General features: G+C 48.8%; 1 protein-coding gene across 1 annotated transcript; it reads left to right on the top strand.

Moving 5' to 3' along the window:
- Window positions 1–203: 203 nt before the first annotated feature.
- On the top strand, window positions 204–10930 carry tm2d1 (TM2 domain containing 1). The gene is made up of 7 exons (XM_075486125.1): window positions 204–352; window positions 2589–2662; window positions 6675–6783; window positions 6882–6973; window positions 7151–7224; window positions 9371–9509; window positions 10721–10930. The coding sequence occupies exons 1-6, from the start codon at window positions 219–221 to the stop codon at window positions 9479–9481; spliced, it is 594 nt and encodes a 197-aa protein (XP_075342240.1). The 5' UTR covers window positions 204–218; the 3' UTR covers window positions 9482–9509; window positions 10721–10930.
- Window positions 10931–12205: the final 1275 nt, after the last annotated feature.

Genomic DNA, 12205 nt, shown 5'->3' with positions numbered 1-12205 from the left:
TTACACATTGTATGCACATAGTCTGACCATAAATAGATAAGATATTGCACAGTAGTGACGTGAATTATTGCACAGATGACCGAATAAATCAAATATCGCCATTCTATACACATCTTTGAGTGAACCTTCCGGTGGGTTTTTTTTGGGGGGGGCTGTTCTGTATTCATACGCTCCGCGGCGCCCTGAACGCACCGCCTGGTCACGTGACGCGGTCAGACATGGCGGCCTCCCGCAGACGGTGGCCGTGTTTGCGCTGCGGGTTTTGGACTCTGCTGTTCTACAGCGTTTACTGCCACCTCAGGCTCGTGCTGGCGGAGCACGCGGACAGCTGCGAGCACCTCCGGCTCGGACAATATCCTTTCACTGACGTGCACGCGCTCAGATCACACACGCACGGAGAGTTATTGATCTGAAGCTAGCGGCTAGCCGCAGTTAGCTTAGCTTCCGGTGTGATGTTTTTAGTCTGGAACCGGGAAAACCCGAGTGAAAACGGGTTCGGGCTGGTGTTTGTCGGTGTTTTTTATTGCGTCAGAGCAGCAAATGTGACGTCACGAACCGTTACGAGGAGCTTGAAGTCGGTTGTAAATGTGTTTTTGTTCTAAAAACAGATTTTAAGTGTCTCAGGTCTGTAAATATGTCCGGATACAGAAACGATCAGAAGAAGAAACACCAGTTAAACCCAGTTAAATCCAGTTAAAACCAGTTAAAACCAGCTGGTTATGGCAGGTAATAATAATAATAATTTTATTTATAACGCTGTGAACCTGAACCTTGGACCACAGAATGTTTCCGGGTTATTCTGGATCAGAACCTTGGACCAGAGAATGTTTCCTGGTTCTGGACCAGAACCTTGGACCAGAGAATGTTTCCTGGTTGTTCTGGATCAGAACCTTGGACCAGAGAATGTTTCCTGGTTGTTCTGGACCAGAACCTTGGACCAGAGAATGTTTCCTGGTTGTTCTGGACCAGAACCTTGGACCAGAGAATGTTTCCTGGTTGTTCGGGATCAGAACCTTGGACCAGAGAATGTTTCCTGGTTGTTCTGGATCAGAACTTCGGACCAGAGAATGTTTCCGGGTTATTCTGGATCAGAACCTTGGACCAGAGAATGTTTCCGGGTTATTCTGGATCAGAACTTCGGACCAGAGAATGTTTCCTGGTTGTTCTGGATCAGAACCTTGGCCCAGAGAATGTTTCCTGGTTGTTCTGGATCAGAACTTCGGACCAGAGAATGTTTCCGGGTTATTCTGGATCAGAACCTTGGACCAGAGAATGTTTCCGGGTTATTCTGGATCAGAACCTTGGACCAGAGAATGTTTCCTGGTTGTTCTGGATCAGAACCTTGGACCAGAGAATGTTTCCGGGTTATTCTGGATCAGAACCTTGGACCAGAGAATGTTTCCTGGTTGTTCTGGATCAGAACCTTGGACCAGAGAATGTTTCCTGGTTGTTCTGGATCAGAACCTTGGACCAGAGAATGTTTCCGGGTTATTCTGGATCAGAACCTTGGACCAGAGAATGTTTCCTGGTTGTTCTGGATCAGAACCTTGGACCAGAGAATGTTTCCTGGTTGTTCTGGATCAGAACCTTGGACCAGAGAATGTTTCCGGGTTATTCTGGATCAGAACCTTGGACCAGAGAATGTTTCCTGGTTGTTCTGGATCAGAACCTTGGACCAGAGAATGTTTCCGGGTTATTCTGGATCAGAACCTTGGACCAGAGAATGTTTCCGGGTTATTCTGGATCAGAACCTTGGACCAGAGAATGTTTCCGGGTTATTCTGGATCAGAACCTTGGACCAGAGAATGTTTCCTGGTTGTTCTGGATCAGAACCTTGGACCAGAGAATGTTTCCTGGTTGTTCTGGATCAGAACCTTGGACCAGAGAATGTTTCCGGGTTATTCTGGATCAGAACCTTGGACCAGAGAATGTTTCCGGGTTATTCTGGATCAGAACCTTGGACCAGAGAATGTTTCCGGGTTATTCTGGATCAGAACTTTGGACCAGAGAATGTTTCCTGGTTGTTCTGGATCAGAACTTTGGACCAGAGAATGTTTCCTGGTTGTTCTGGATCAGAACCTTGGACCAGAGAATGTTTCCTGGTTTTTCTGGATCAGAACTTCGGACCAGAGAATGTTTCCTGGTTGTTCTGGATCAGAACTTCGGACCAGAGAATGTTTCCTGGTTGTTCTGGATCAGAACCTTGGACCAGAGAATGTTTCCGGGTTATTCTGGATCAGAACCTTGGACCAGAGAATGTTTCCTGGTTGTTCGGGATCAGAACTTTTGACCAGAGAATGTTTCCTGGTTGTTCTGGATCAGAACCTTGGACCAGAGAATGTTTCCTGGTTGTTCTGGATCAGAACCTTGGACCAGAGAATGTTTCCTGGTTGTTCTGGATCAGAACCTTGGACCAGAGAATGTTTCCGGGTTGTTCTGGATCAGAACCTTGGACCAGAGAATGTTTCCTGGTTGTTCTGGATCAGAACCTTGGACCAGAGAATGTTTCCGGGTTGTTCTGGACCAGAACCTTGGACCAGAGAATGTTTTGAGCGGGTCTGACCGGTTGGACTCCTTCACTCTCTCACGTATCTGTGCAAAGATCCAAAGATCGATGAATCCACCCAGGAGCCGGAGAACTGCCGGGAGATGAGGGCGTGGGGTGAGTGACGGCTGGAGAACGTGTTTCAGGTGTCAGATGGAGTCACTTTGACTGCTTCTGACCCGGTTTAGAGTCAACATGGGGTCCTGGTCCTGCTCTGACTCACGAGGTGACCCAAACGGGCCGGTTCTGATCTGTGTTGTTTCAGTTTTCTCTTATCTTAAGACGCTGTAAACGCTGTGTGACTGTTTGGGTCGTGTTCTGATAGAACCTCAGAACCAGAACCTCAGAGACAGAACCTCAGATCCAGAACCTCAGATACAGAACCACAGAGACAGAACCACAGAGACAGAACCTCAGATACAGAACCACAGAGACGGAACCACAGAGACGGAACCTCAGAACCAGAACCACAGATACAGAACCTCAGATACAGAACCTCAGATACAGAACCTCAGATACAGAACCTCAGATACAGAACCACAGAGACAGAACCTCAGATACAGAACCTCAGATACAGAACCTCAGAGACAGAACCTCAGATACAGAACCTCAGATACAGAACCACAGATACAGAACCACAGAGACAGAACCTCAGATACAGAACCACAGAGACAGAACCACAGAGACAGAACCTCAGATACAGAACCTCAGATACAGAACCACAGAGACAGAACCACAGAGACAGAACCACAGAGACAGAACCTCAGATACAGAACCTCAGATACAGAACCTCAGATACAGAACCACAGAGACAGAACCACAGAGACAGAACCACAGAGACAGAACCTCAGATACAGAACCACAGAGACAGAACCACAGAGACAGAACCTCAGATACAGAACCACAGAGACAGAACCACAGAGACAGAACCACAGATACAGAACCTCAGAACCAGAACCACAGATACAGAACCTCAGATACAGAACCTCAGATACAGAACCACAGAGACAGAACCACAGAGACAGAACCACAGAGACGGAACCACAGAGACGGAACCACAGAGACGGAACCACAGAGACGGAACCTCAGATACAGAACCACAGAGACAGAACCACAGAGACAGAACCTCAGATACAGAACCACAGAGACAGAACCACAGAGACAGAACCACAGATACAGAACCTCAGAACCAGAACCACAGATACAGAACCTCAGATACAGAACCTCAGATACAGAACCACAGAGACAGAACCACAGAGACAGAACCTCAGATACGGAACCTCAGATACGGAACCTCAGATACGGAACCACAGATACGGAACCACAGAGACGGAACCTCAGAGACGGAACCTCAGAGACAGAACCTCAGAGACAGAACCTCAGAGACAGAACCTCAGAGACAGAACCTCAGAGACAGAACCTCAGATACGGAACCTCAGATACGGAACCTCAGAGACGGAACCTCAGAACCAGAACCTCAGAGACAGAACCTCAGATACAGAACCTCAGATACAGAACCACAGAGACAGAACCACAGAGACAGAACCTCAGATACAGAACCTCAGATACAGAACCACAGAGACAGAACCTCAGATACAGAACCTCAGATACAGAACCACAGAGACAGAACCACAGAGACAGAACCACAGAGACAGAACCTCAGATACAGAACCACAGAGACAGAACCTCAGAGACAGAACCTCAGATACAGAACCACAGATACAGAACCACAGAGACAGAACCTCAGATACAGAACCACAGAGACAGAACCACAGAGACAGAACCTCAGATACAGAACCTCAGATACAGAACCACAGAGACAGAACCACAGAGACAGAACCACAGAGACAGAACCTCAGATACAGAACCTCAGATACAGAACCTCAGATACAGAACCACAGAGACAGAACCACAGAGACAGAACCACAGAGACAGAACCTCAGATACAGAACCACAGAGACAGAACCACAGAGACAGAACCTCAGATACAGAACCACAGAGACAGAACCACAGAGACAGAACCACAGATACAGAACCTCAGAACCAGAACCACAGATACAGAACCTCAGATACAGAACCTCAGATACAGAACCACAGAGACAGAACCACAGAGACAGAACCACAGAGACAGAACCACAGAGACAGAACCACAGAGACGGAACCACAGAGACAGAACCTCAGATACAGAACCTCAGATACGGAACCTCAGATACGGAACCTCAGATACGGAACCACAGATACGGAACCACAGAGACGGAACCTCAGAGACGGAACCTCAGAGACAGAACCTCAGAGACAGAACCTCAGAGACAGAACCTCAGAGACAGAACCTCAGATACGGAACCTCAGATACGGAACCTCAGAGACGGAACCTCAGAGACGGAACCTCAGATCCAGAACCTCAGATCCAGAACCTCAGATCCAGAACCACAGAGACAGAACCTCAGATACAGAACCACAGAGACAGAACACAGAGACAGAACCACAGATACAGAACCTCAGATACAGAACCACAGAGACAGAACCTCAGATACAGAACCACAGAGACAGAACACAGAGACAGAACACAGAGACAGAACCACAGATACAGAACCACAGAGACAGAACCTCAGATACAGAACCACAGAGACAGAACACAGAGACGGAACCTCAGATACAGAACCTCAGATACAGAACCTCAGATACAGAACCTCAGATACAGAACCTCAGAGACGGAACCACAGAGACAGAACACAGAGACGGAACCTCAGATACAGAACCTCAGATACAGAACCTCAGAGACAGAACCACAGAGACGGAACCTCAGATACAGAACCACAGATACAGAACCTCAGATACAGAACCTCAGAGACAGAACCTCAGATACAGAACCTCAGATACGGAACCTCAGATACGGAACCTCAGAGACGGAACCTCAGAGACGGAACCTCAGATACGGAACCACAGAGACAGAACACAGAGACAGAACCACAGAGACAGAACCACAGAGACAGAACCACAGAGACAGAACCACAGAGACAGAACCACAGAGACAGAACCTCAGATACAGAACCACAGAGACAGAACACAGAGACAGAACCACAGAGACAGAACCACAGAGACAGAACCACAGAGACAGAACCACAGATACAGAACCTCAGATACAGAACCTCAGATACAGAACCACAGAGACAGAACCTCAGAGACAGAACCTCAGAGACAGAACCACAGATACAGAACCACAGAGACAGAACCTCAGAGACAGAACCTCAGAGACAGAACCACAGAGACAGAACCTCAGATACGGAACCTCAGATACAGAACCTCAGATACAGAACCACAGAGACAGAACCACAGAGACAGAACCTCAGAGACAGAACCTCAGAGACAGAACCTCAGATACAGAACCTCAGAGACAGAACCACAGAGACAGAACCTCAGATACGGAACCTCAGAGACAGAACCTCAGATACGGAACCTCAGATACGGAACCTCAGAGACGGAACCACAGATACAGAACCTCAGAGACAGAACCACAGATACAGAACCTCAGAGACAGAACCTCAGAGACAGAACCTCAGATACAGAACCTCAGAGACAGAACCTCAGAGACAGAACCTCAGAGACAGAACCTCAGATACAGAACCTCAGATACAGAACCTCAGAGACAGAACCTCAGAGACAGAACCTCAGAGACAGAACCTCAGATACAGAACCTCAGATATAGAACCACAGATACAGAACCTCAGAGACAGAACCTCAGATACAGAACCTCAGATATAGAACCTCAGATACAGAACCTCAGAGACAGAACCTCAGAGACAGAACCTCAGATACAGAACCACAGAGACAGAACCTCAGAGACGGAACCTCAGATACAGAACCTCAGAGACAGAACCTCAGAGACGGAACCTCAGATACAGAACCTCAGAGACGGAACCTCAGAGACGGAAGCTCAGAAGCTTCAATCCAAGCGACACATTTCTCACATTTCCTCAGTTTCTAAGAATATGTGGAGAGAAAAGCTGTTAAACACGCTCAGAAGAGTCTGATGGTTCCTGTGTGTGTGTGTGTGTGTGTGTGTGTGTGTGTGTGTGTGTGTGCACGTGTGTGTGCACGTGTGTGTGCACGTGTGTGTGCACGTGTGCAGTGGAGTGCCTCCCAGCTCCGAACATCAGCTGTCGGCTCCCAAACGGGACGGAGTTCAGGTTCAGCGGGGAAGAGGTCGGCTTCAACAAAACCGTCCCCTGCAGGAATGTGTGAGTGCTGATCACATGCACACACACACGTGCACACACACACGTGCACTCACACACAGATTTCCTGAATGTGTTCTAACCACCGTGTGTGTTCTCAGGAGCGGTTATTCCTACAAAGTTGCGGTGGCGTTGTCTCTGTTTCTGGGCTGGCTCGGAGCGGATCGCTTCTACCTGGGATACCCGGCTCTGGGTAAGCACGTGCACGCACACACACGTGCACACACACACACACACCTGAGTGTGAGGTCACCTGGTGGAGAAGCAGGACCGATGGGTTGCATGATCAGTACTTCAGACTCAGAGGTTCAGGTCAAACACCATCGACTGTGAGATCAGTTTGATTCATATTTTCTGTCTTAAATTTCAGGTCTGCTTAAGTTCTGCACCGTTGGTTTCTGTGGGATCGGCACGCTGATCGACTTCATACTGATCGCCATGCAGGTGAGTCACAGCCTTCTCAGGTGGGTCACAGCCTGCTCAGGTGAGTCACAGCCTTCTCAGGTGGGTCACAGCCTGCTCAGGTGGGTCACAGCCTGCTCAGGTGGGTCACAGCCTGCTCAGGTGGGTCACAGCCTGCTCAGGTGAGTTACAGCCTGCTCAGGTGGGTCACAGCCTGCTCAGGTGAGTCACAGCCTTCTCAGGTGGGTCACAGCCTGCTCAGGTGAGTCACAGCCTGCTCAGGTGGGTCACAGCCTGCTCAGGTGGGTCACAGCCTGCTCAGGTGAGTCACAGCCTGCTCAGGTGGGTCACAACCTGCTCAGGTGGGTCACAGCCTGCTCAGGTGGGTCACAGCCTGCTCAGGTGGGTCACAGCCTGCTCAGGTGAGTCACAGCCTGCTCAGGTGAGTCACAGCCTGCTCAGGTGAGTCACAGCCTGCTCAGGTGGGTCACAACCTGCTCAGGTGAGTCACAGCCTGCTCAGGTGGGTCACAGCCTGCTCAGGTGGGTCACAGCCTGCTCAGGTGGGTCACAGCCTGCTCAGGTGAGTCACAGCCTGCTCAGGTGAGTCACAGCCTGCTCAGGTGAGTCACAGCCTGCTCAGGTGGGTCACAGCCTGCTCAGGTGGGTCACAACCTGCTCAGGTGGGTCACAGCCTGCTCAGGTGGGTCACAGCCTGCTCAGGTGAGTCACAGCCTGCTCAGGTGGGTCACAACCTGCTCAGGTGGGTCACAGCCTGCTCAGGTGAGTCACAGCCTGCTCAGGTGAGTCACAGCCTGCTCAGGTGGGTCACAGCCTGCTCAGGTGAGTCACAGCCTGCTCAGGTGGGTCACAACCTGCTCAGGTGAGTCACAGCCTGCTCAGGTGAGTCACAGCCTGCTCAGGTGAGTCACAGCCTGCTCAGGTGAGTCACAGCCTGCTCAGGTGGGTCACAGCCTGCTCAGGTGGGTCACAACCTGCTCAGGTGGGTCACAGCCTGCTCAGGTGGGTCACAGCCTGCTCAGGTGAGTCACAGCCTGCTCAGGTGAGTCACAGCCTGCTCAGGTGAGTCACAGCCTGCTCAGGTGGGTCACAGCCTGCTCAGGTGAGTCACAGCCTGCTCAGGTGAGTCACAGCCTGCTCAGGTGGGTCACAACCTGCTCAGGTGAGTCACAGCCTGCTCAGGTGAGTCACAGCCTGCTCAGGTGGGTCACAGCCTGCTCAGGTGGGTCACAGCCTGCTCAGGTGAGTCACAGCCTGCTCAGGTGGGTCACAGCCTGCTCAGGTGGGTCACAGCCTGCTCAGGTGGGTCACAGCCTGCTCAGGTGAGTCACAGCCTGCTCAGGTGGGTCACAGCCTGCTCAGGTGGGTCACAGCCTGCTCAGGTGGGTCACAGCCTGCTCAGGTGGGTCACAACCTGCTCAGGTGGGTCACAGCCTGCTCAGGTGAGTCACAGCCTGCTCAGGTGGGTCACAGCCTGCTCAGGTGGGTCACAGCCTGCTCAGGTGGGTCACAGCCTGCTCAGGTGAGTCACAGCCTGCTCAGGTGGGTCACAGCCTGCTCAGGTGGGTCACAGCCTGCTCAGGTGGGTCACAGCCTGCTCAGGTGGGTCACAGCCTGCTCAGGTGGTTTGATACAAACACAGCAGCCAATGAGCTTTTTGAACCCTTTAAACCAGCCTCACCTTCACACTTCCTGCCGCTTTAATGTGATAAAACACTGAAATACTCAGAGTTTAAAGGCACAACTGAACAGAATTTTACTGCTTGGCTGGAATCTAATAGTTTCCACGTCAGAGTCGGCTGGTGTCGGCAGACCAGGCGACGGTAACAACCTGCTTCCTGCCGCCATCTTAAACCTGTTCCCAGCCAGGCAGAGGGCCGGTTCATCTACAAACGTCCGATGGTCACCAGCTGTTTTAAACAGCGTGTGAACGAGGGTTCACTTATTTATACCGCACCAGAAAATACATTTAAGTTTAAAAGGAACCAAACTTATGAAAGCTGATTTCAAAAGGTGATGAAAGATAATATAAAAACAGTTAAATATACAGGAGTTAAGCTGGTGTTGAAGGTTCAGATCGACTCTGGAGAGGGTTCACAAACTAAAGCCTCCGGCTGCCGTTCAGGATAAAGAAGATAAAAAGGAATTCCTCTCCGTGTCTCCTGCAGATCGTGGGTCCAGCTGATGGGTCGAACTACATTGTTGATTATTATGGCGCCCGACTGACCCGTCTGTCCATCACCAACCAGACCTACAGGAAGCCACATCTGTCTCTGTGAACACATCTGGACCCGCCTCGGCCTCACGGTGAGTTAAAACTGAATCTGACCACAGCTGAACCAAACATCTGTCAGCAGAACCACGGCCCGGGTCTGTGATGGACCGCAGGTTAGACACTAACTAGTCCAGGTTCGGCACTAACTAGTGCAGGTTAGGCACTAACTAGTGCAGGTTAGACACTAACTAGTCCAGGTTAGGCAATAACTAGTGCAGGTTAGGTAATAACTAGTGCAGGTTTGGCACTAACTAGTCCAGGTTAGGTAATAACTAGCGCTGGTTCGGCACTAACTAGTCCAGGTTAGGTAATAACTAGTGCAGGTTCGGTAATAACTAGTGCAGGTTTGGCACTAACTAGTCCAGGTTATGGAAATAACTAGCGCTGGTTCGGCACTAACTAGTCCAGGTTAGGTAATAACTAGTGCAGGTTTGGCACTAACTAGTCCAGGTTAGGTAATAACTAGTGCAGGTTTGGCACTAACTAGTGCAGGTTAGGTAATAACTAGTGCAGGTTGGGCACTAACTAGTCCAGGTTAGGCAATAACTAGTGCAGGTTAGACACTAACTAGTCCAGGTTAGGTAATAACTAGTGCAGGTTTGGCACTAACTAGTGCAGGTTTGGCACTAACTAGTCCAGGTTAGGCACTAACTAGTGCAGGTTCGGTAATAACTAGTGCAGGTTTGGCACTAACTAGTCCAGGTTAGGTAATAACTAGTCCAGGTTAGGTAATAACTAGTCCAGGTTAGGCACTAACTAGTCCAGGTTAGGCAATAACTAGCCCAGGTTAGGCAATAACTAGCCCAGGTTAGGCAATAACTAGTGCAGGTTCGGTAATAACTAGTGCAGGTTTGGCACTAACTAGTCCAGGTTAGGCACTAACTAGTGCAGGTTCGGTAATAACTAGTGCAGGTTAGGCACTAACTAGTCCAGGTTAGGTAATAACTAGTGCAGGTTTGGCACTAACTAGTCCAGGTTAGGCAATAACTAGTGCAGGTTCGGTAATAACTAGTGCAGGTTAGGCACTAACTAGTCCAGGTTAGGTAATAACTAGTGCAGGTTTGGCACTAACTAGTCCAGGTTAGGCAATAACTAGCCCAGGTTAGGCAATAACTAGTGCAGGTTAGGCAATAACTAGTGCAGGTTCGGTAATAACTAGTCCAGGTTAGGCACTAACTAGTGCAGGTTCGGTAATAACTAGTGCAGGTTCGGCACTGACGGTTCGCTGATGGTTTGTGTGCAGGACGACGAGAAGCTGGCATGATGTCATCGCAGCGTCATCACACTCTGGATGAAGGTGGAGAAGCTGCTAAAGGACCATTCCTCTGTTCACACACTTCTGTTACAGATGTTAAATTATCTCAGTTTATTTCCTGCTGTTTTAAGTTGTGTTTTCATGAGTTCACTTTGTAAATAAAGTTTTTTGTTGTTGTTCCAACCCTCCTGAACTGAACTTTGTTTCTTCTTCCTGATAAAGACTGAAGGAACAGATGCATGGAGCAGTTTTTCTGCATCACTCTGAGACAGGATGTTCCTGATTTTAACAATATTACGAAGATGAAAGAAGGCAGTCCTAGAAACCTGTTTTATATGCGAGTCAGAGGACAGATCCTGGTCAGAAATAACTCCAAGGTTCCTCACTGTAGGACCAGAAGCTGAGGAAATACCATCAGAGTAACTATAGAACCAGACAGTTTCAGGTCCAAAGATAATGACTTCAGTTTGAATTTAGAAGCAGACAGTTCTGAGTCATCCAGGTCTTTATGTCTGTAAGACATGCTTGTAGTCTGACCAACCTATTGGGTTCATCTGGTTTTATAGATAAGTACAGCTGAGTATCATCAGCATAGCGGTGGAACTTTATGCCATGCTGTCTAATAATGTTACCTAATGGAAGCATGTATAAAGGGAAAAGAATCGGACCGAGCACAGAACCCTGAGGAACTGAAAAAACTGAAAACTATGAGATGAAAATGGTAACTATAGTAACTTTTACAGAATAAAAGCCTGTGAGCAACAGACTTTTACAAAATAAAAGCCTGTGAACAGCAGACTTACAGAATAAAAGCCTGTGAGCAGCAGACTTACAGAATAAAAGCCTGTGAGCAACAGACTTACAGAATAAAAGCCTGTGAGCAACAGACTTACAGAATAAAAGCCTGTGAGCAGCAGACTTACAGAATAAAAGCCTGTGAGCAGCAGACTTACAGAATAAAAGCCTGTGAGCAGCAGACTTACAGAATAAAAGCCTGTGAGCAACAGACTTACAGAATAAAAGCCTGTGAGCAGCAGACTTACAGAATAAAAGCCTGTGAGCAACAGACTTACAAAATAAAAGCCTGTGAGCAACAGACTTACAAAATAAAAGCCTGTGAGCAGCAGACTTACAGAATAAAAGCCTGTGAGCAACAGACTTACAGAATAAAAGCCTGTGAGCAGCAGACTTACAGAATAAAAGCCTGTGAGCAGCAGACTTACAGAATAAAAGCCTGTGAGCAACAGACTTACAGAATAAAAGCCTGTGAGCAGCAGACTTACAAAATAAAAGCCTGTGAGCAGCAGACTTACAGAATAAAAGCCTGTGAGCAACAGACTTTGGACCTCTGACCTCATGACTATGGTTACATCGCCATCTTGCCTTCAGACTGATTCTCAGCTCAGAATCTAAACCACAGATAAACTGCGTCGACTCGCTGCTGCAAACAGACAAAAAACATCGAGTTTTACT

Source organism: Odontesthes bonariensis, chromosome 15 (genome assembly GCF_027942865.1).
Source record: "Odontesthes bonariensis isolate fOdoBon6 chromosome 15, fOdoBon6.hap1, whole genome shotgun sequence".
Taxonomy (NCBI): domain Eukaryota; kingdom Metazoa; phylum Chordata; class Actinopteri; order Atheriniformes; family Atherinopsidae; genus Odontesthes; species Odontesthes bonariensis.
Note: the sequence above shows the minus strand (reverse complement) of the source record. Positions and strands in the feature narration are given on the sequence as shown.